A 22,519-nucleotide genomic window follows, 5' to 3' on the forward strand; every position below is an offset into this window, starting at 1 on the left:
TAAATTATTTTTCCAGAATTTATTTCATAATATGGTCTATGTATGTCCTAGTCTCACATACAAAGAAGGTATTGATTTCACACATTTAAGACATTTATATTTATAAAACAACTTGCCTCAAAGAGTACAGGGACATTTTTATGTCATAAAATGTTGAATTAATAAATTTTTTTAGTAAAAGGTATTTTTTTTTACCACTTCACACACTCTAGGATGCATAATCAAAAGGCAGACAAAGATCAGTGTTGTTGAGAATGTGGAGAAATTGGCGCCCTTGTTATTGCTGACAGGAATGTAAAATGGTACAACCATGTTGGAAAAAGTTTGGGCAGTTTCTCAAAAAGTTAAAAATAGAGTGACATATGACATAGCGATTCTGTTCCTAGGTATATAACCAAGAGAAATGAATTCATGTTTACACAAAAGCTTGTACATAAATGTTCATGGTAGCATTATTCATCGTAGCCCAAAATCAGAAGCAACCCAAATGTCCATCAACTGATGATGGATAAGCAAAATGTGATATAGTTATACAATTGAATGTTATTCGGTTATAAAAAGGAATGAAATGTTAATTCATGCTACAACATGAATGAACCTTGAAAACACCAGAAGGCCACATATTATATGATTCCATTTATATGAAGTGTTCGGAGTAAGCAAACTTTTAGAGACAAAAAGTAAGTCAGTGGTTGCCAGGCCTGGATGAGGAGGAGAATAGGGAGTGACTAATGAACATGGGGATTTTTTAGGGTAATTAAAATGTTTTTAATTAGATAATGGTGTGCAACTTTGTAAATAAGCTAAAAACCACGGAATTGTGTATGTTAAAAGAGTGAATTTTATGGTATATGAATTATGTCTTAGTAGGTAATTTATCAGTGTTTGTTTTTCTATATAAAAAGGTATCTTTTAATAAAATTGTAGAAAGTTTTATATAATTAATACCAGGATTTTCCAAAAAAGTTAATCACAAAAACTGACATTCACTTTAAAGCTTTACTCTATATTAATGTGAAATGTGCATTGTATGGAACTTCCACCAATCTGAGACTTGAAGTAGCCCATGGTGTGTATCTAATGCCTGTCTTCTCTGATTATATTTTGAATGGTATTTTGACTCACTGACAGGAGTGAAATAGCCTTTAAAAAGCATTTTAAAATTTATCTTACCTCAGAAATGTCAGTTATGAATATTATGTAATAGCAGAAAGACTATCACTGTGAAGTGACTATGCTCTCTGCTTCACTGCCCTGCACATAACTCACATTTCTTCTCCCTAGAATACTTCCCACCCCTTACCTCCTCCTGCCTTACACACACACACACATACACACACACACACACACACACACACACACAGCCTCTACACAAACCAAGTTAGGTCTCCTTCATATATGTTCCCATTGATCCTAGGGATTACCCTATTGAAGCACTTACTGTACTCCATTGAATTTTCATGTTTATTTGCCTGTTCTCCCCAGAAAACTGTAAGTTATTTTTAAAAGCAATATTTTATCTACCAATATATACACATTACCTAGCATACTGACTAGCTCAATAAATATTTGAATAAATGAATTTTAATAACATACCTAGCATTATACTGGGTTCATAATAGCTCCCTGAAAAGATACAGTGTATCTGTATTTTACTTTTCTGTTAGAACACAATCAGCCTTAAGCATTTTCAAATTTATAGTATGTGGTGATTTATATGTTAAGTGGAAATGTTTTTATTATTAGTTATACCTATGGAATGAGGAGAATGTTCCTTATCTGAGTTGTAATAGCCTACTTGTAGGCCTGTATTTATCTTCACAGTTTGTGCATTTTTTTCTTGTAATATCAAAATATATGTATATTTACTAAGTTTATTTTGCAAGTGTTTCAAGAATTTGTAGTTTAATGTGCATATTTCATTGCTTTCTTCTCCATCTGACATTATTTAGACTTAGGATGAAATAGTAAGCTGGGAAACAATGCCATAGATTTAAGAAGGCCTATGAAAAGTATAGAAATTAAATCATTCCAAGCAATGTAACTGAAATTTGTTCTTGCCATTTACAAAATAATAGGAAATAATTATTTTGGGGTAGAAGGAATGAAAATAAGGGTAGAATGGTAAAAGTTAATTGATATGTTCACTGGAATTACATATTTTCATACATACACCTACCTAAATTCTTTATAAAAACTTTGCTAAATAAATGTAAATTATTAACTGCGCAAATATGGGGGAGTAGAAAATGTAGAAGTAAAGTTTATGAGTATATAAATCATTGAGACTGCTTTCTTTAGAGTGTCATAACCATTCTGCTTCTTTCAGGTACAGAGAACTACAACTTAGTACAGAAAGCAAAGTAACAGAATTTCTCCATCAAAGTAAATTAAAATCTTTTGAAAGTGAGCGTGTTCAACTTCTACAAGAGGAAACGGCAAGAAATCTTACACAGTGTCAATTGGAATGTGAAAAATATCAGAAAAAATTAGAGGTACATGTACAAGCTTTTCTTTCCACATTAGCATGGCATGTAAAGTCCCTAAGTGCGAGAGTTATATTGAGCTTCGTTTCTCCTATAGGATGTGGCACTATCCTGCAAAAAAAAAAAAAGGAAATATGTATTTCAGAAAGATGTATACTGAAAAGGAATGGAATTGTTAGGAAACAAAAATAAGAAAAATCTCATTTACAATAGCAACCAAAAGTACATAATGACTTGGAATATTTTTAATAAGAACAGTGCAGAATCTATATGAAGAAAACTATAGAACTTCACTGACATGTGAAATGAAACACCATGTTTCTGGAAGGGAATGAAGTATACATTTTTTTCAGTTTTCATCAAATAATATGATGTTTCTATCTAATCCGACGCCAGCATATTTTTTAACTGAAAATAATTCTATAGTACAACTGGAAAGAAAAACAAATACAGAATAGTCAATCTTTTTAAAAGTACCTTTTAAAAAGAAATAATGGAAATATATATCACATTTTAAAGTGTGTTCTGAGGCAAGAATAATTAAGCTGCACACAAAATTAGTTCACGAATGGTATAAAATGCAAAGCCCCAAAACATATTTACATAAATTTAAGAATTTATACATGGTAAAGGTCACATTTCAAATCAGTAGGGAAAGTATGGATTGGACAATAAATGATGCTGTGATAATCATTTGAATATTTAGAGAAAATAGTTGACTCAATACCTCATACCATATAGCAGATGGATTACTAGGGTGCATATATATATATAATATATATTATATACATATAGTGTGTGTGTGTAGCTATAAAAGTATTAGAAGTAAATACAGATGAGCCAGGTGCAGTGAGTCACGCCTGTAATCCCAGCACTTTTGGAGACTGAGGTTGGTGGATCACCTGAGGTCAGGAGTTATAGACCAGCCTGGCCAACATAGTGAAACTTCATCTACTACTTAAAAAATGTGTTAGTTAAGTGTGGTGGCACACACCTGTAGTCCCAGCTACTTGGGGGTTGAGGCAGGGAGGACTGCTTAAGCCCAGGAGGTCGAGGCTGCAGTGAGCTGAGATGACATCACTGCACTCTGGCCTGGTCAACAGAGCAAGACTCTGTCAAAAAAATTTTTTAAAGTAAATACAGATGAAATTATATCTTATGTTTACTTTGGGAATTAATCTGTTAATCTGATGAAGGCAAGGAAAGAAATTATATAGGAAAAATAAAAGCTGAATTTATTTTTTAAATTCATAAAATTTAAAATTCATAAATTCATAAAATTCATAAATTTGTAAAATTTATATTTAAAATTAATATTTAAAATAATATGAATAACATTAAAGGCAAAATAGAAACTGAAAAACACTATTTGTGTTATATATGACAAAGGGCTTATGTCCTTAATTTTAAAAGATACTTTATCAAGGTGACATACTTTTCCCTTCTACATAAATAAGTGGGGAAAAAAGGAATGGACCATTTCCAAGAAATGAAATGCAAATTGCTAACAAATAAATGAAAATATGAATTCTCACTGAAAATTAACGAAATATAAATTTAAACTTTTTTTTTTACCTTTAGATAGGTCTGTATGTTGTTTTTAAAGTGCTGGCAAGAGTACCCTAAAGTGTAAAATCTCATGAGTCAGAAAATGAAACAGCCCTTCTGGACATTATGGTAATCTGTGTTAAAGGCCTTAGAAGATTGACCAGATTGTGAATTTTAGCTCCAGATCAACTGCAAGAACAAACCAGCAATCCTAAGAGGACGCGGAGACCCTCTGAAGGAAGCGGACTGCTCCTGCAGGACCTGGGAGACACCCCAAATATTCTGAGAGGTGGAAAGCCTCGGGCAAGTTTTCAAGCCCAACTCGCCCTGGGCCTGGAAACAGACTAGGGGCTGTTGTGTCGGGGGGCAGTGGGGGTGAGACCAGCCCTTCAGTTTTCGTGGGAGCTGGATGAGGTCTGTGACTGGTGGCTTTTCCCAACTTCCCTGACAACCTGCATGACTCAGCAGAGGCAGCTATAATCCTCCTAGGTACACAACTCCAGTGACCTAGGAATCTCATTCCCATTCCCCATATTAGCTGCAGCAAGACTGACCTAAGGGTAGTCTGAGCTCTGACACAGCTAGCCCTGCCCCCACCTGGTGGTCCTTCCCTACCCACCCTGGCAGCAAAAGACAAAGGACATATAATCTTGGGAGTTCCAGGGCCCCACCCACTGCTGGTCCCTTTCCATACAGCTGATGCTTTCTGGAAAGCACCACCTCCTTGCAGAAGGCCAACCAGCACAAAAATAGAGCATTAAACCACCAAAGCTAAAAACCCTCATGGAGTCCATTGCACCCTCTGCCACTCCACCGGAATAGGTGCTGGTATCCATGATGGAGAGACCCACAGACAGTTCACATCATAAGACTGTGCAGAAACCCCCAGTACCAGCCTGGAGCTGAGTAGACTCGCTGGGTGGCTAGACCCAGAAGAGCGACAACAATCACTGCAGTTCGGCTCACAGGAAGCCACATCCACAGAAAAGGGGGAGAGTACTACATCAAGGGAACACCTCGTGGGACAAAAGAATCTGAACAATAGCCTTCAGCCCTTGACTTTCCCTCTGACAGAGCCTACCCAAATGAGAAGGAACCAGAAAACCAACCCTGGTAATATAACGAAACGAAGCTCTTCAGTGCCCCCCAAAATCACACTAGTTCACCAGCAGTGGATCTAAACCAAGAAATCCCTGATTTACCTGAAAAAGAATTTAAGAGGTTAGTTATTAAGCTAATCAGGGAGGAACCAGAGAAAGGTGAAGTCCAGTGCAAGGAAATCAAAAAAAAAAAAAAAAAAAAAAATGGTACAAGAAGTGAAGGGAGAAATATTCAAGGAAATAGCTAAAAGAATAAAAAAAAATCAAAAATTCAGTAAACTTTGGACATGCTTTTAGAAATGCGAAATGCTCTGGAAAGTCTCAGCCATAGAATTGAACAAGTAGAAGAAAGAAATTCAGAACTTGAGGACAAAGTCTTTGAATTAACACAATCCAACAGAGACAAAGAAAAAAGAATATGAAAATACGAACAAAGCCTCCAAGAAGTGTGGGATTATGTTAAACAACCAAAGCTAAGAATAATTGGTGTTCCTGAGGAAGAAGACAGTTCTAAATGCTTGGAAAACGTATTTGGGGAACTAATTGAGGAAAACTTCCCTGGTCTTGCTAGAGACCTAGACATACAAATACAAGAAGCACAAAGAACACCTGGGGAATTCATTGGAAAAATATTTTCACTTAGGCGCATTGCCATCAGGTTATCCAAAGTTAAGACAAAGGAAAGATTCTTAAGAGCTGTGACAGCAGATTTCTCAGCAGAAAGCCTGCAAGCTAGAAAGGATTAGAGGGTCCTATCTTCAGCCTCCTCAAACAAAACAATTATAAGCCAATAATTTTGTGTCTAGTGAAACTAAGCATCATAAATGAAGGAAAGATACACTCATTTTCAGATAAACAAATGCTGAGAGAATTCACCGTTACCAAGCCACCAATACAAGAACAGCTAAAAGGAGCTCTAAATCTTGAAACAAATCCTGGAAACATATCAAAACAAAATCTCTTTAAAACATAAATCACACAGGACCTATAAAACAAAAATATAAGTTAAAAATCCAAACAATAAAAAGTAGGCAACAAAGAGCATGATGAATGCAATGGTACCTCACATTTCAGTGCTAACATTGGATGTAAATGGCCTAAACACTCCACTTTAAAAAGGTACAGAACCGCAGAATGGATGAGAACTCACAAACTAACTATCTGCTGCCTTCAGGAGACACACCTAACAAATAAGGACTCACATAAACTTAAAGTAAAAGTGTGGAAAAAGACATTTTATGCAGATGGACACCAAAAGCGAGCAGGGGTAGCTATTCTTGTATCAGACAAAAAAACTTTAAAGCAACAGTGGTTGAAAGAGACAAAGAGGGACATTATGTAATGGTAAAAGGCCTTGTCCAACAGGAAAATATCACAATGCATCTAATACTGGAGCTCCCAAATTTATAAAACAATTACTAATAGACCTAAGAAGTGAGATAGACAGCAACACAATAATAGTGGAGGACTTCAGTACTCCACTGACAGAATTAGACAGGTCTTCAAGACAGAAAGTCAGCAAAGAAACAATGGATTTAACTGGCTTTAAACTGTACCTTGGAATAAATGAACATAACAGATATAAACAGAACATTTCATCCAACAACTGCAGAATACACATTCTATTCAACAGCACATGGAACTTTCTCCAAGATAGACCATATGATAGGCCATAAAATGAGCCTCAATAAATTTAAGAAAATTGAAATTATATAAAGCCCTCTGTCAGACTGCAGTGGAATAAAACTGGAAATCAATCTAGAAGGAACCTTCAAAACCACACAAATAATGGAAATTAAATAACCTGCTCCTGAATGAGCATTGGGTCAAAAATGAAATCAAGATGGAAATTTAAAAATTGTTTGAACTGAATGACAATAATGATACAACCTATCCAAACCTCTGGAATACAGCTAAGGCAAAGCTAAGAGGAAGGTTCATGGCCCTAAACACCTACATCAAAAAGTCTGAAAGAGCACAGACAGACAATCTAAGGTCACACCTGAAGGAACTAGAGAAACAAGAATAAACCAAACCCAGCAAAAGAAAGGAAATAACCAAGATCAGAGCAGAACTAAATGAAATTTGAACAACAACAACAACAAAAATACACAAGATAAATGAAACAAAAAGCTGGTTCTTTGAAAAGATAAATAAAATTGATAGATCATTCCAGGCATGGTGGTTCATGCCTGTAATCCTAGCACTTTGGGAGGCTGAGGTGGGCAGATCACCTGAGGTCAGGAGTTTGAGTCCAGCCTGACCAACATGGAGAAACCCCGTCTCTACTAAAAATGCAAAAAAAAAAAAAAAAAAAAAAAAAAAAAAAAAAAAAAAAAAAAGCTGGGCATGGTGGATGGTGGTGCATGCCTGTAATCCCAGCTACTCAGGAGGCTGAGGTAGGAGAATTGCTGGAACTTGGGAGGCGGAGGTTGCAGTGAGCAGAAACTGCACCATTGCACTCCAGCCAGGGCAACAAGCGAAACTCCATCTCAAAAAAAAAAAAAAAAAAGATAGACCATTAACAAAAGTAACCAAGAAAAGAAGAAAATCCAAATAACCTCACTGAGAAATGAAACAGGAGATATTACAACTGACACCACTGAACTACAAAAGATTATTCAAGGCTACTGTGAATACCATTACACATATAAACTAGAAAACCTAAAAGAGATGGATAAATTCCTTGAAAAAATGCAACCCTCCTAACTTAAATCAAGAAGAATTAGATACCCTGAAAAGACCAATAACAAGCAGCAAGATTGAAACAGTAATTTTAAAATTACCAAAAATAAAGTCCAGGACCAGATGGATTCACAGCAGAATTCCAGCAGACATTCAAAGAAGAATTGGTACCAATCCTTTTGACACTATTTCACGAGATAGAGAAAGAAGGAACCCTCCCTAATTCATTCTATGAAGCCAGCATCACCCTAATACCAAAACCAGGAAAGGATACAACCAAAAAAGAAAACTACAGACCAATACCTTTGATGAACATAAATGCTGAAATCCTTAACAAATACTAGCTAACCGAATCCAACAACGTATCAAAAAGATAGTCCATCATGACCAAGTAGATTTCATACCAGGGATGCTGGGATGGTTTAACGTATGCAAGTCAATAAATGTGATACACCACATAAACAGAATTAAAAACAAAAATTATATCTCAATAGATGCAGAAAAAGCATTAGACAAAACCCAGCATCGCTTTATGATTGATACCCTCAGCAAAATTGTCATACCTTAACATAGTAAAAGCCATCTATGACAGACCTACAGCCAACATAATACTGAATGGGAAAAAGTTGAAAGCATTCCTCCTGAGGACTGAAACAAGACAAGGATGCCCATTCTCACCACTCCTCCTCATTATGGTACTGGAAGTCCTAGCCAGAGCAATCAAACGAGAAAGAAATAAAGGGCATCCAGATCAGTAAAGAGGAAGTCAAACTGTCCTTGTTTGCTTACCATATGATCGTTTACCTTGAAAACCCTAAGGACTACTCCAGAAAGCTCCTAGAACTGATAAAACAATTCAGCAAAGTTTCCGAATCCAAGATTGACGCACACAAATCGGTAGTTTTTCTATACACCAACAGCGACTAAACAGTCAAATCAAGAACTCAACTCCTTTTCGTATAGCTGCAAAAAATATATAAAATACTTAGGAATATTCCTAACAAAGGAGTCAAAAAACCTTTATAAGAAAAACTACAAAACACTGCTGAAAGAAATCATAGATGACAAACGAATGGAAATACATCCCATGCTCACGGATGTGTAGAATCAATATTGTGAAAATGACCATACTGCCAAAAGAATCTACAAATTCAGTGAAACCCCCATCAAAATACCACCATCATTCTTCACAGAGTTAGAAAAAAACAATTCTAAAATTCATGTGGAATCAAAGAAGAGCCTACATAGCAAAAGTAAGACTAAGCAAAAAGAACAAATCTGCAGGCATCACACTGCCTGATTTCAAACTATACTATAAGGCCATAGTCACCAAAACAGTGTGGTACTGGTATAAAAATAGGCACATAGGCCAATGGAACAGAATAGAGAACCCAGAAATAAACCCAAATACTTACAGCCAACTGATCTATAACAAAGCAAACAAAAACATAAAGTGGGGAAAGGGCACCCTTTTCAACAAATGGTGCTGGGATAATTGGCTAGCCACATGTAGGAGAATGAAACTGGATTCTCATCTCTCACCTTAATACAAAAATCAACTCAAGATGGATTAAGGACTTAAACCTAAGACCCGAAACTAAAAATTCTAGAAGCTAACATCAGAAAAACCCATCTAGGCATTGGCTTAGGCAAGGATTCCATGACCAGAAACCCAAAAGCAATTGCAATGAAAACAAAGCTGGCTAGGTGCAGTGGCTCATGCCTGTAATCCCAGCACTTTGGGAGACCAAGGCAGGCAGATCACATGAGGTTGGGAATTCAAGACTAGCCTGACTAACATGGAGAAACCCCATCTCTACTAAGAATACAAAATTAGCCAGGTGTGGTTGCACATGCCTGTAATCCCAGCTACTCGGGAGGCTGAGGCAGGAGAATCGCTTGAACCCGGGAGGTAGAGGTTGCGGTGATTCGAGATCGTGTCATTCCACTGCAGCCTGGGCAACCAGAGCAAAACTCCATCTCAAAACAAAAAACAAACAAAGCTAAATAGCTGAGACCTGATTAAAGAGCTTTTGCACAGCAAAAGGAATAATCAACAGAGTAAACAGACCACAAAATGGGAGAAAATCTTCACAATCTACATCTGACAAAGGACGAATATCCAGAATCTACAGTGAACTCAAATCAGTAAGAAAAAAAACAGTCCCGTCAAAAAGTGGGCTAAGGACATGAATAGACAGTTCTCAAAAGAAGATATACAAATGGCCAGTAAACATGAAAATTTGCTCAATATCACTAATGATTGGGGAAATGCAAAACAAAACCACGATGTAATACCCCCTTACTCCTGCAAGAATGGCCATAATCAAAGAATCAAAAAACAGTAGGCTGGACGAGGTGGCTCATGCCTGTAATCCCAACACTTTGGGAGAGCGAGGCAGGTGGATCACCTGAGGTCAGGAGTTCGAGATCAGCCTGGCCAACATGGTGAAACCCTGTCTCTACTAAAAATACAAAAATTAGCCAGGCATGATGGCGGGTGCCTGTAATCTCAGCTACTCGGGGGACTGAGGCAGGAGAATCACTGGAACCCAGAAGGAAGAGGTTGCAGTGAGCCAAGATCGTGCCACTACACTCCAGCCTGGGTGACAAGAGCAAGACGCCTTCTCAAAAAAAAAGAAAAAAAAAAACAGTAGATGTTGGCATGGATGCGGGAATTAGGGAACACTTCTACACTTCTGGTGGGAATTTAATCTAGTACAGCTGCTATGGAAGACAGTGTGGAGATTCCTTAAAGAACTAGAAGAAGAACTACCATTTGATCCAGCAGTCCCACTACTGGGCATCTACCCAGAGGAAAATAAGTCATTATTTGAAAAAGATACTTGCACACACATTTATAGCAGCACAATTCACAATTGCAAAATCATGGAACCAACCCAAATGCCCATCAATCGAGTGGATAAAGAAACTGTGATATATATATATGGAATACTACTCAGCCATAAAAATGAATGAAGTAACAGCATTTGCAATGACCTAGATGAGACTGGAGACTATTATTCTAAGGGAAGTAACTCAGGAACGGAAAATCAAATGTCGCATGTTCTCACTGATATGTGGGAGCTAAGCTATAAGGATGCAAAGGCATAAGTATGATACAATAGATTTTGGGTACTTGGGGAGAAGAGTGGAATGGGGGCAAGGGGTAAAAGACTACATACATGGTGCAGTGCATACTTGCTCGGGTGATGGGTGCACCAGGATCTCACAAATTACCGCTAAAGAGCTTACTTGTGTAACCAGATACCACCTGCACCCCTAATAACTTACGGAAAAATAAATAAATAAGGGCCATGTGGCTTAAAAAAAAAAAAAAAATGATTGTTGGCATCAGAGCCTGTAGTCTCTGCGTCAGTAGGTAATATACCAAGTGGGTGGTATTACTCTTTCCTCAGCTTTTAAATATTAAGTAAACCCCCAAAATAAAATGGAAAGGAAAAAAAAAAGCTGATCCAGTAATTTTACTTGAAGGAATTTTATCTAAGGAAATAGAGATACATATAAAGGTTTATATAAATGATGCATGTCGCAGCATTATTTATTATGTAAAAATTGGAAGTAACTTAAGTGTCCAACAGTAGATGAAGTTTTCAATTAGCATATTATAAATAGTGTATTTTGCTGTGTCCATGCACTTCATGTTCTTGGGTATTTTAGATTTGGGGAAAAGGCTAATTAAAAACATGGAATGAAGGATGCAGTTGTGAAATTAGTATGGTCTTGACTATGGTTTACATGTTCAGTAAAAATCAATATACATAGAAAAACATTCGAAGGAAATAAATCCTTTTTTTTTTTTTTTTTTTTTTTTTTTTTTTTTTTTTTTTTTTTTTTTTGGTGGAGACAGTCTCACTCTGTCTCCCAGGCTGGAATGCAGTGTCACAGTCTCGACTCACTGCGACCTCTGCCTCCCCAGTTTAAGCCATCCTCCCACCTCAGCCTCCTGAGTAGCTAAGATTGCAGGCATGCACCACCACACCCAGCTAATGTTTTTATATTTTTAGTAGAGATGGGATTTCACCATGTTGGCCAGGCTCGCCTTGAGCTCCTGACCTCAAGTGATCCCCCTGCCTCAGCCTCCCAAAGTGCTAGGATTACAGGCATGAGCCACTGTGCCCAGCCAAACATATCCAGACACTAAAGTTTATTTATAAATGGTGTAATTATGGGTGATTTTTATTTCTTCATTCTCCCCCCTAGACTAAGGCCTTTTTAAAAATATGTTACTAGGTCTCAGCCAGAGCCTGGCGCATAGTTAATTGAATTGATAGTATGCAGTACTTTGTAACTGAGCATCTATTAGGCAGTAAGCATGTGCTGGGCCCAATTACACACACAAATTTTAAGAATTGATTCCTATCTTCAAGAAACTAAGAATATTGAACAGGGCTTTGAATAGAGCTTTCTGTAATGATGGAAATGTTCTATATCTGCACTATCCAGTTCAGTAGCCACTTGCCACATGTGGTCATTTAGCACTTGAAATATGGCTGGTGCACTGAGGAATCAAGCTTCTTTAGTTAATCTTAAATCTAAAATTAGCTACATGTATTTAGTGGCTCTGGTATTGGACTGCAAGCTCTAGACAATTAACCAGAGCATCCACATCCTTACTGTTGGGCAGTGGTAGAATTTGAAAACTTTTCTCCTTAGTTTTATCATAAAAGAAAAACGAAAGGTCTTTTCTGCCCAGATAGAATCTCTTCTAGTGGTATTGGGTAGGGATTGGCCTGTGGGCTTTAGGCTCAACAGACCTAAGATTTGAACCCAGTTATTCACCATACTCTGGATAAATTACTCATTTTCTTTGGGAATAATAATAGCAACTGCTTCATAATGTTGTTATATCTGTTTGACTCATATAAAACAACCATTTATGCTCAGTACCAATTCATAGAAATCCTCAAAATGTTGTTTTGATGCTATAGAATTTTGTTTTAGTTAAGTTGGGAAATGCTAGGAAAATGAAAGTATCTTTTCCCAAAAGATAATTATTTGTTGGGTAAAAGATAATTTTTTTTCACTTTTCAGATCCCACAATAGTGTGCCCACTAATAAACTCAAGCATTTTAATCTTCCAATTTTCCTTTCTGTATATGAAGGTTTATTTTACAGTTACAAAAATATGAAATTATAGGTCATTAAACAGAAACTACAATGCAAAGAAAGTTATTCAATTAGAAGCCTTTCTCAATTGAAAATCAGGTATTAGTTTCCCCCAAATTATAATGCAATTCAATTACAGGATAGATATCATAAAATACAACTGGTTTGTCTTTAATTTGAAAATACATATGTTGCATCCGTTTGTCGTTTATCCAAAATACCAAGATTTTTTTGTTTGTTTGTTTGTTTTGTTTTTTGAGGAGGAGGAGGAGGAGTCCTGCTCTGTCACCCTGGGTGGAGTGCAATGGCGCCATCTCGGCTCACTACAACCTCCATCTCCCAGGTTCAAGTGATTCTTGTGCCTCAGCCTTTTAAATAACTGAGACTACAGGTGCGCGCTACCACAACCAGCTGATTTTTGTGTTTTTAGTAGAGACGGAGTTTTGCCATGTTGGCCATGCTGATGTCAAACTCCTGACCTCAGGTGATCCACTTGCCTCATCCTGCCAACGTGCTGGGATTACAAGCGTGAGTCACCATGCCTGGCAAAATATTTCTTTTTTAATGGCATTCATTTGATATTTTAAGACCACATAATATAGAAAATACACTTATAATACTAGGTGACAATATCCCTTTACACAGCTATATGCACTAGATTTTTTTTAATGTATAAGGTGAGAATAAGAGATTTTGAAGAAATACACCATAAAGTTAAGGAAGAGGTTGTTAACTAACAAATCAGCCTTACTCATTTTAATGTTTTATTTCTACTTTTTTGTTCTAGAGAAGTTATATTGTTTAATATCGCACAACTAGTAAGTGACTGAACTGTGATTAGGCCTTAACACCTGACCAACCTCACTTTAAAACCCATACTTTTTTTTTTTTTGAGACGGAGTCTCGCTCTGTCACCCAGGCTGGAGTGCAATGGAGTGATCTCAGCTCACCGCAACCTCTGTCTCCCAGGTTAAAGTGATTCTCCTGCCTCAGTCTCCTGAGTAGCTGGGATTACATGCGTGTACCACAATGCCTGGCTAATTTTTGTATTTTTAGTGGAGACAGGGTTTTGTTGGCCAGTCTTGTCTTGAACTCCTGACCTCATGATCTGCCCATCTTGGCCTCCCAAAGTGCTGGGATTACAGGCGTGGGCCACCACACCCAGCCTAAATCCCATACTTTTAACCACCACAATATGTAATAATATTTATTACAGTAAGTTCTCCAAGATTACACTTCTGGAAAGTACTCTGATTAGTGAAACTAATTAAAGGGACTCAGAAAATAAAGCCTTAGTGAAAAACATAAAAAATATATTAAATATATATGTATGTTTAAAAAGACATAAGCAAAATGTGTAGATGGTGTCTACTTCTGAATCAAATCAACGTTCAGTATTAAAAACTTTTTTCATATACTTTCTTCAGAAAAATGCTGTAGAGTCATAATCTGTTGCAGGTGATTCTCCCACACATCCTTTTTTATTCCATTTAGCTGGTTACAAACAAAATTGATTTTATAACCTCCAAAAAATTTCAGCTTGCAGTTTGCAAAGGATTCTCATAGACCTGTCCACTTGGTCTCTGAATGCAGGTGACTAGTAATTATTATGCTTTGTTTAAAGGTCTTATATGGAAAAACACCTTTCTAAAACATGTTATGGTTCTAAAGACTCTGGTTGATAAAACTGAGTCTTGAGGGAATTTCTTAACATTGTGTGCCCCTATTAAACTGAAGCCTTGAGAAGACAGGGATTATTCATTTGTCATTGTGTCAGCAGTGCTTAACATAGTGCCTCTCTCATAATGAATCCTCAGTAAATACTTGATGAATGAATGGTTTAAGAATAATGTAGTATCATCATTTGAATATTTTGTTGGGGGGGGTTCTTGAAAGTATTTTTGAGACAATTCTCATTTATAATTAATTTATAGAGAAATGATTTTATGACAGTAAAGATAATGGATTTTTTGGGCTTTTACCCAATATTCTCATTGATTGTTAACTTGGGGATGATTTATTTTTGCTTAATTATTAATTGGCAAGGGCTCCCAAAATGTTGGTTTTATATATTTGTCTCTGTTTAAGGCAAAATTATGATTTTGTATTATCATTATTTAATCTTTGTATTATCATTCAGTTAATACATGTATTATTCAAAGGAAGGAAAATTTTACTGTGAGAACTTTATATTTAATGGATTCCTAAAATTAATCGGCTTATTTTATGTATCCATGTTTAAACTGAAATGTTCATGTATCGATTTTTACTAAAACAAATCTTTAATATTATAGCCTACCATGGGTCCAATAGTCAAGTTCTCTTTGGCTTTTCAGAAGCAGTAGTAGGTTTACTTATAACAGCCACTCAGACAAATCCACAAAAATAGAAAATTCTGTAATATGGGGTACTAGTGGTATTGGGAGATACCCCACATCAGTAGTTTCTCAGGACCTCTCTTTTCATGTTATGAAGATATTTTTTAAATTATATCTCTCATAATACTTTTTAAATCTCTTCTTAAAATAATACCTTATAAAATATCCCATCTTCAACATTTTGATTCCTTACCCCTAATCATTTCTCCTGTTTTTCTTCGTGTGGTGTTTTTGCTGGGGGAAGTGGGGTACAAATGAAAAAGTGTCAGATGTGCTGTGGGAATAGTCATTTAACACTGCCTTTACTGGTTCTCTATTTTGACAGTGGAATTAGTATCATCAGCTTCTTAATGAATTACATCCCAATGTAATGAACTCCACATAAGCTCCAGATAATTTCACTGAGCGGTGATTTTTTTTATAATGAATTAACAAGTTTCTAGAAAGCACATTCCCAACAAGCAAAAATAAAGAAGAAATAATCTAAAACACACATTTTGTTTTTTCTGACCCAACCAGAGCCACTGGAAATCACCCTAAAAATGTTGTTCCCATTTTATTCCTTCTCCACTCTCCAAAGGAATGAATATGGAGAGTGAGGGATAATGTTTTGTTTACTTTAGGGGAAAGTTTTGCTGAAAATTGAAGGAAATGACCTGAAGTGAATTAAGGAAAATTATAATTTCTGCTCATTGAGAACTATAAATAGGTTTTCCTTCTGCCTTTTACCACATCACAGAAAACACATAATCATACACATTTTGTAATGTGAACTTTATGTCATTAGAGAAAATATTTATCTTTAAAAGTGTTTAATTGTAGAGAATTCAAGATAATTAAATTAGTGGAACTCTATTTGCATAAACTATTTCATGCAGAATTGTCATATATTTCTTAAAGTAGCAATAGTACTTTTCAACACTATGTTCTAGGTACTCTGCTAAGCACTGTAAATTTATCAACTCATTTAATTTCTTTCAACAGTGTTTTAAGGTCAGCCTATAAAGAGTAAGTAATTGCCTGAGATCACAGCTAGTAAGTGTCAAAGCCATATTGAAATCCAAATTTTTCTGGCTCCAAACCATATTCTTCACTGTAGTAGTCTGTTGCCTCTCAGGAAACAGTATATTACTTATGCTGTATTAGGAAGCAGGTGTAATACCACTCCATAATTTAGTCTGTAATAGTAAGTAAATGTTCTAGGTAATTGGAATTTAAGCATTAAAACATTTCCTTATCACTAGAGGCATCTTTTTAGTTAATTTATTGTTGTCATCATGGTGTTTCCTTCAATGAATCACCATTGGAGTGTAGGATTTTTTGCTTGTATACAAAATGACTCCAATTTCCTTGCTTTTGCATCTCATTTTTAATGTGTTTTAATTGTTCACAAAGGCATTTTCTGATACTGCCTCAAGCAGCACTTCACATTTGCCTTTTTATTTCCTGCTTTGAATTTATGACTGTTCAGAAAACCAAAAATATTATTAAGATCATAGTTAGGGTAGATTCAGTAAGCTCTGATGGAAAATTGAAGGATTTGTTGTCAGCATATCGTTTTTACAAACAACTTTGTAAGCCTCTGTCAGATAGTTTTGATTGCCAGGTAAGTGACCTCTATGTAAATATGACATGGTATTTTTTTAAATTCTAAAAAGCAAATGCTAATATTACTTCTATAATTATTCCTAATTTTAAATTCATTTTAAAATTTAAAATTCATTTATAAGCTGGATAAGCTTATAAAATAAGGATAAGGTACTTCATAATTTTCAGTTAAAAACAACTGAATTATTTACCTTAGAAATAAATATATTTAATTTCCTCATTAGTCATCTTAATTGAGCTACTTTCTCTTAATATTTAAATAATAAAAAAGTCCTGTGTATGTCTTCACATCATGTTTTTGTCTTAACTGTGCACCTATTTAATTCTGCCTTTGTAATTCTTCTCTTTTACTATTAGGTTTTAACCAAAGAATTTTATAGTCTCCAAGCGTCTTCTGAAAAACGCATTACTGAACTTCAGGCACAGAACTCGGAGCATCAAGCAAGGCTAGACATTTATGAGAAACTGGAAAAAGAGCTTGATGAAATAATAATGCAAACTGCAGAAAGTAAGTCTCCCCACACACACACGGGCAACTTTTTTTTTCTGGCAACAAAAGAAGCCTGACATTATTTCTATAACTACTTTGGGACCAGGCACTGTGTAATCTTAGCACTTTAGACAGCCAAGGTGGGCAAATCACGTGAGGTCAGGAGTTCGAGACCAGCCTGGCCAACGTGACGTCGCTACTAAAAATACAAAAAAAAATTACCCAGGAGTGATATTGGGTAATCCCAGCTACTCCAGAGGCTGAGGCAGGAGAATTGCTTGAACCCAGAAGGCAGAGGTTGCATTGAGCCAAAATCATGCCACTGTACTCCACCCCAGACAACAGAGCAAAACTGTCTCAAAAAGAAAAAGAATAAAACTACTTTGCTATATTTTCTTAAAATGTAATTGGTGACTATTTCTAAATAAAATTCTGTATTTCAAATATTCGTTCATCTTCATCTCAGAAATTGCAGTCAAAAAAGAAACAAGTTAAATATGATAGTTTTTATCTTTTTTATTTTTTATCTAATTCACTTATTCCGGAATTGTTAAGTATTTACATCTGTCAGGAACTGGGGATTAGGAGTTCATGGAAATAATTCCTGTCTCAAGGGGTTTCTAATCTACTGGGAGAGATGAACATAATAACATAATTAGAGTAGCAAGATAAATGCTATAAGCAAGAAATATGCAGTTCTCAGTGGAAATACAAAAGAGATCATTAATTAATCCCACCTTTAAAGGAGGCGAGGAATATCTAAGAGGGGAGATGACACTGGAATTAGTCTTTTTTTTTTTTTTTTTTTTGAGATGGAGTTTTGCTCTTGTTGCCCAGGCTGGAGGCTGGAGTGCAATGGTGCAATCTCAGCTCACCTCAACTTCTGCCTCCCGGTTTCAAGTGATTCTCAGCCTCTGAGTCGCTGGGATTACAGGCATGCACCACCACACCCACCTAATTTTGTATTTTTAGTAGAGACAGGGTTTCTCCATGTTGGTTAGGCTAGTCTCAAACTCCCGACCTCAGGTGATCCACCCACCTCGGCCTCCCAAATGCTGGGATTATAGACGGCCACCATGCCTGGCCTTGGAATGAGTCTTGAACTACAAATAGAAATTCATTTGATGGTATTGTGTTATAATCTTTGATCTTTAATTTCTATTTTCCGTTATCTTCCTGTCTTATCCTTAACATTAATAAATATTTTAAATTAACATTTCACCGTTGGCTGTGATGTTTGCTACAGTACATTATTTGTGTTCAAAAGTCAGATAACTGTGGCATTCTTATAAAAATGGGTTTAAACTTCAATTGAAGTTGAATTTGAATGTAGGTAGGGTTCTAATTATTTTAGGCACATTTTCACATAAGGGCTGTATTTACTTGTAGGCCAATGTAAGAAAAACTTTTATTTCTCTCCTATCATTGTCCTATTTCCCATTTCCAAGGTCAGTGTCTGATAACTGCAATAGATTTTAAATTTATCTTCAGTTTCTTCACTGGAGTTCAAGTAATCTTTGTAACATTCAAATTTTCATATCATATGCCTGCTTTAATGACTTTTATTGTCTTCACTAAGACAATAAAGTCAAATTTCTTTACATGACTTTGTGATTAGCCTCATGTTTACCTTTCTACTTTTCATATCTTGCCATCCCCCTCCATGTCATATTATTGTCTTGAAAGTTTCATACTCTTTCTTATCTCCATAACTTTGCATATGTCCCTTTGTCTAAACAAATTAGGAATAGAAGGAAGCTTCCTCAGTCTGAAAAAGGGCATTTATAAAAACCAATAGCTAAAATTGTACTTAATGGTGAAATATTGAACGCTTTCACATTAAGGGGGAGAGTAAGACAGGGATTCCTATTTTCATGATTTATATGATTTATATTAAGTACTGTATTTGAATTCCTAACCTGTGAGATAAGGATAAGAGAAGATATAAAATGTATAAAAATCAGAAAGGAATAATAAGAATATGTTTTCAGATTACCAAACAACTACTAAAACTGGTAAGTGAATATAGCAGGATATGCAGTCATTACCCAAAAATATACTAGAAGTAAACAATTGGAGAAGTAAGTAGCAGCAAAAAACACAAAATACTTAGGAATAAATTTAAGCCAAAAAACCCTACAGATCATTGCTAAGAGAAGTTAAAGAACCACTCCCCCCAAAATCACGAAATATATTGTGAATTCTATCAATTTAGTGTTCTTCTAGTCACAGTGGCAGCAGGCTTTTTTGTATTTCATTCATATGGAATGCAAAGGACTGGAATATCCAAAGCAATCTTGAAAAAAGTTGAAGCCCTATGTGGTGGTACACTCCTATAGTCCCAGCTACCTGGGAGGCTGAGGCAGGAGGATTGCTTGAGCTTAGAGGTTAAAGCCAGTAGAGTGCGATGATCGTGCCTGTGAATACCCACTGAACTCCAGCCTGGGCAACATAGCGCAACCTTCTCTACCCCACAAAAAAAGAAGAACAAATTGGAAGAATTGCACTACCTGTTTTCAAGATTTACTATAAAGCTTCAATATCAGGCTAATATAGTACTGGCTTAAGGAAATACAAATACAGCAATGAAACAGACTAGAAAACCCAGAAACAGATCCATACTTAAATAACAATTTCATTTTTAACAAAGGCAGCAAAGCAAATAAATGGAGAAAGGAAAGTTTGTTCAGTAAATGGTACTAAAAAAAATTGGACATCTTTATGGAAATAAACTTCCATACACCAATATTAATCTGAGACGATACCTAAATGGAATAGCTAAAACTATAAATATGTAACAGAAAACACAGGTGAGTATCTTTACAACTTGGGGTACATTAAAACCTTTTTTGACATGGCCCTTAAAAGTAATTATCATAACAGAAAAATTGATAAACTAGGTATCATCAAAATTTAAAACTTTTATTCAGAAGACACCATTAAGAAATGAATAGCCAAGCACAGACTCAAAGAAAATAACCACAATTTTATGTCTGACAAAGGAATGATATCCAAAATAAGAAAATATTGAGGAGAAAATATTCACAAAATATAGATTAGACAAAAAAAAAAAAAAAAAAGATATCCAAGTGTGGTGGGCTGAAAAACATCCTTCTAGAGATGTCCATATCCTGTTGGGTATAGTGACTCATGCCTGTAATTCCAACACTTTGGGAGGCCGAGGCATGTGGATCACTTGAGCTCAGGAGTTCAAGACTAGCCTGACATGGTGAGACCCCATCTCTAAAAAGAAAGAGAGAAAGAGAGAGAGAGGAGAGAGAGAGAGAGAGAGAGAGAGAGAGAGAGAGAGAGAGAGAGAAGGGGAGGGAGGGAGGGAGGGAGGGAGGGAAGGAAGGAAGGAAGGAAGGAAGGAAGGAAGGAAGGAAGGAAGGAAGGAAGGAAGGAGAAAGAGAAAGAAAGAAAAGAAGGAAAAAAGGAAGGGAAGAAAGGAAGGGAAGGGAATAAGGAGGAAAGGAAGGAAAGAAACACAGGGAAAGAAAAAGAAAAGGAAGGAAGGAAAGAAAAGAGAAAAGAAAAGAAAAATGTCCATATCCTAGTCTTTGGAACCTCTGAAAGGTGGAAAAGGCAAGGAAACAGATTTTACCATAGAACCTCCAGACAGAACCAGCTCTATAAAACATTGACTTCAGGTCAGTGAGGCTGGTTTTTGGACTTACGACCTCTAGAGCTATAAAATAATAAATTTGTATTGTTTAAACCATAAAGTCTGGCAATCTGTTATGCTACCAGTAGGAAATTAATATACCAGAATATATATTTAAAAATTCATATAACTCAGTGATAAAAAAAAAATAGTCCTATTTAAAACATGGGCAAAATGTTTAAACACTTCACAAAAGAAGACATGTGAATGACAAGTAAGCATAATAAAAGGATTCAACATTACTAGTCATGAAGGAAAAGCAGATTAAAATCCCAGTGAGATACCACTGTATACACACAATAATGGCTGAAATTAGAAAGACTGACTATACCAAATGTTGGTGAGAAGTGGAGCAACTGGCAGTTTCTTACAAAGTGATCAAACAACCTAATCAGTGATCCAGCATTTCCACTACTTACCCAAGAGAGAAGAAGGCATATACACATTAAAATATTTCCGCTAGAATGTTCATAGGAAATTTATTCATAGTAGTCAAAAGCTGGCAACAACCCAGGTGTTTATCTCAAAGGAAAATGGTTAATCAAACCATTATACATTCATGTAGTAGAACACTTCTCCTCACTGAAAAGAAGCAATTGACTTAACAACATGGATGAATCTGAAAAACATAAAGTATACTTTATATAATCATATAGTATGATTATACTATGATTATAGTATATAGTATGCTTATACTGTATGTTTATATAAAGTTCTAAAAGAGGCAAAAGTATGATGGAAAAAATCAAGGGGTGGGGGTAAAAAAAATTTTTTTAATTTTTAAAAAGACAAAAATCAGAACTGTAGTTATCTCTAAAGATGATTGTCACCAAAAATTAACTGAGAAAAGTGACATGGAACTTTCCAGGGTATTCAAATGTTCTATATCTTGATAGGGTTTGTGTTAAACACGTGTGTATACATTTCAAAACTTTTACATTTCAAAACTCGTTGAATGGTAGACTTTAAAAATAAAATTTATACATGGTGAAAGTTACAAATCTTATTTTTTGGAAAATAACTAAATACATACTGAACTATAATTGATGATTTGCATGTTAAACTGTTGAGGAGTGAAGTGTGCAAATGTCCATAGCTTTCTTTGAAATGCATCCAAAAAACAGATTCATGGAAACAGGGATGGATATATGTGTAATAAACACATAGTATGTTTGATTTAGAATCCAGATGTTGGAGCCAGGCGCAGTGGCTCACGCCCTTAACCCCAGCACTTTGGGAGACCAAGGCAGGACGATTGCTTGAGCCCAGAAGTTCAGGGCCAGCCTGGGCAACATGGCAAGACCCCATCTGTACAAAAAAATGAAAAATGAACCAGGCATGGTGGTGCCAGCTATATGGGAAGGTGAGGTGGAATGATCACCTGAGCCCTGAACGTCAAGGCTGCAGTAACTGTGTTCGTGCCACTTCAC

At 35.9% G+C, this 22,519-nt stretch overlaps 1 protein-coding gene across 3 annotated transcripts in view; it reads left to right on the forward strand.

The window, feature by feature from the left end:
* The window catches only part of PIBF1 (progesterone immunomodulatory binding factor 1), a 245,544-nt gene that overhangs the window by 114,188 nt on the left and 108,837 nt on the right, over window positions 1–22,519 (forward strand). For all 3 annotated transcript variants that reach the window (XR_004054729.1, XM_010377651.2, XM_030922358.1), the window contains 2 exons: window positions 2,330–2,495; window positions 17,293–17,443. Coding sequence is in view for 2 of the 3 variants with exons in the window: in XM_010377651.2 (XP_010375953.1) it covers window positions 2,330–2,495; window positions 17,293–17,443 (317 nt within the window). In the remaining variant the exon portion in view is untranslated. The remainder of the gene's footprint in view (window positions 1–2,329; window positions 2,496–17,292; window positions 17,444–22,519) is intronic.

This window comes from Rhinopithecus roxellana, chromosome 18, assembly GCF_007565055.1.
Source record: "Rhinopithecus roxellana isolate Shanxi Qingling chromosome 18, ASM756505v1, whole genome shotgun sequence".
NCBI lineage: Eukaryota > Metazoa > Chordata > Mammalia > Primates > Cercopithecidae > Rhinopithecus > Rhinopithecus roxellana.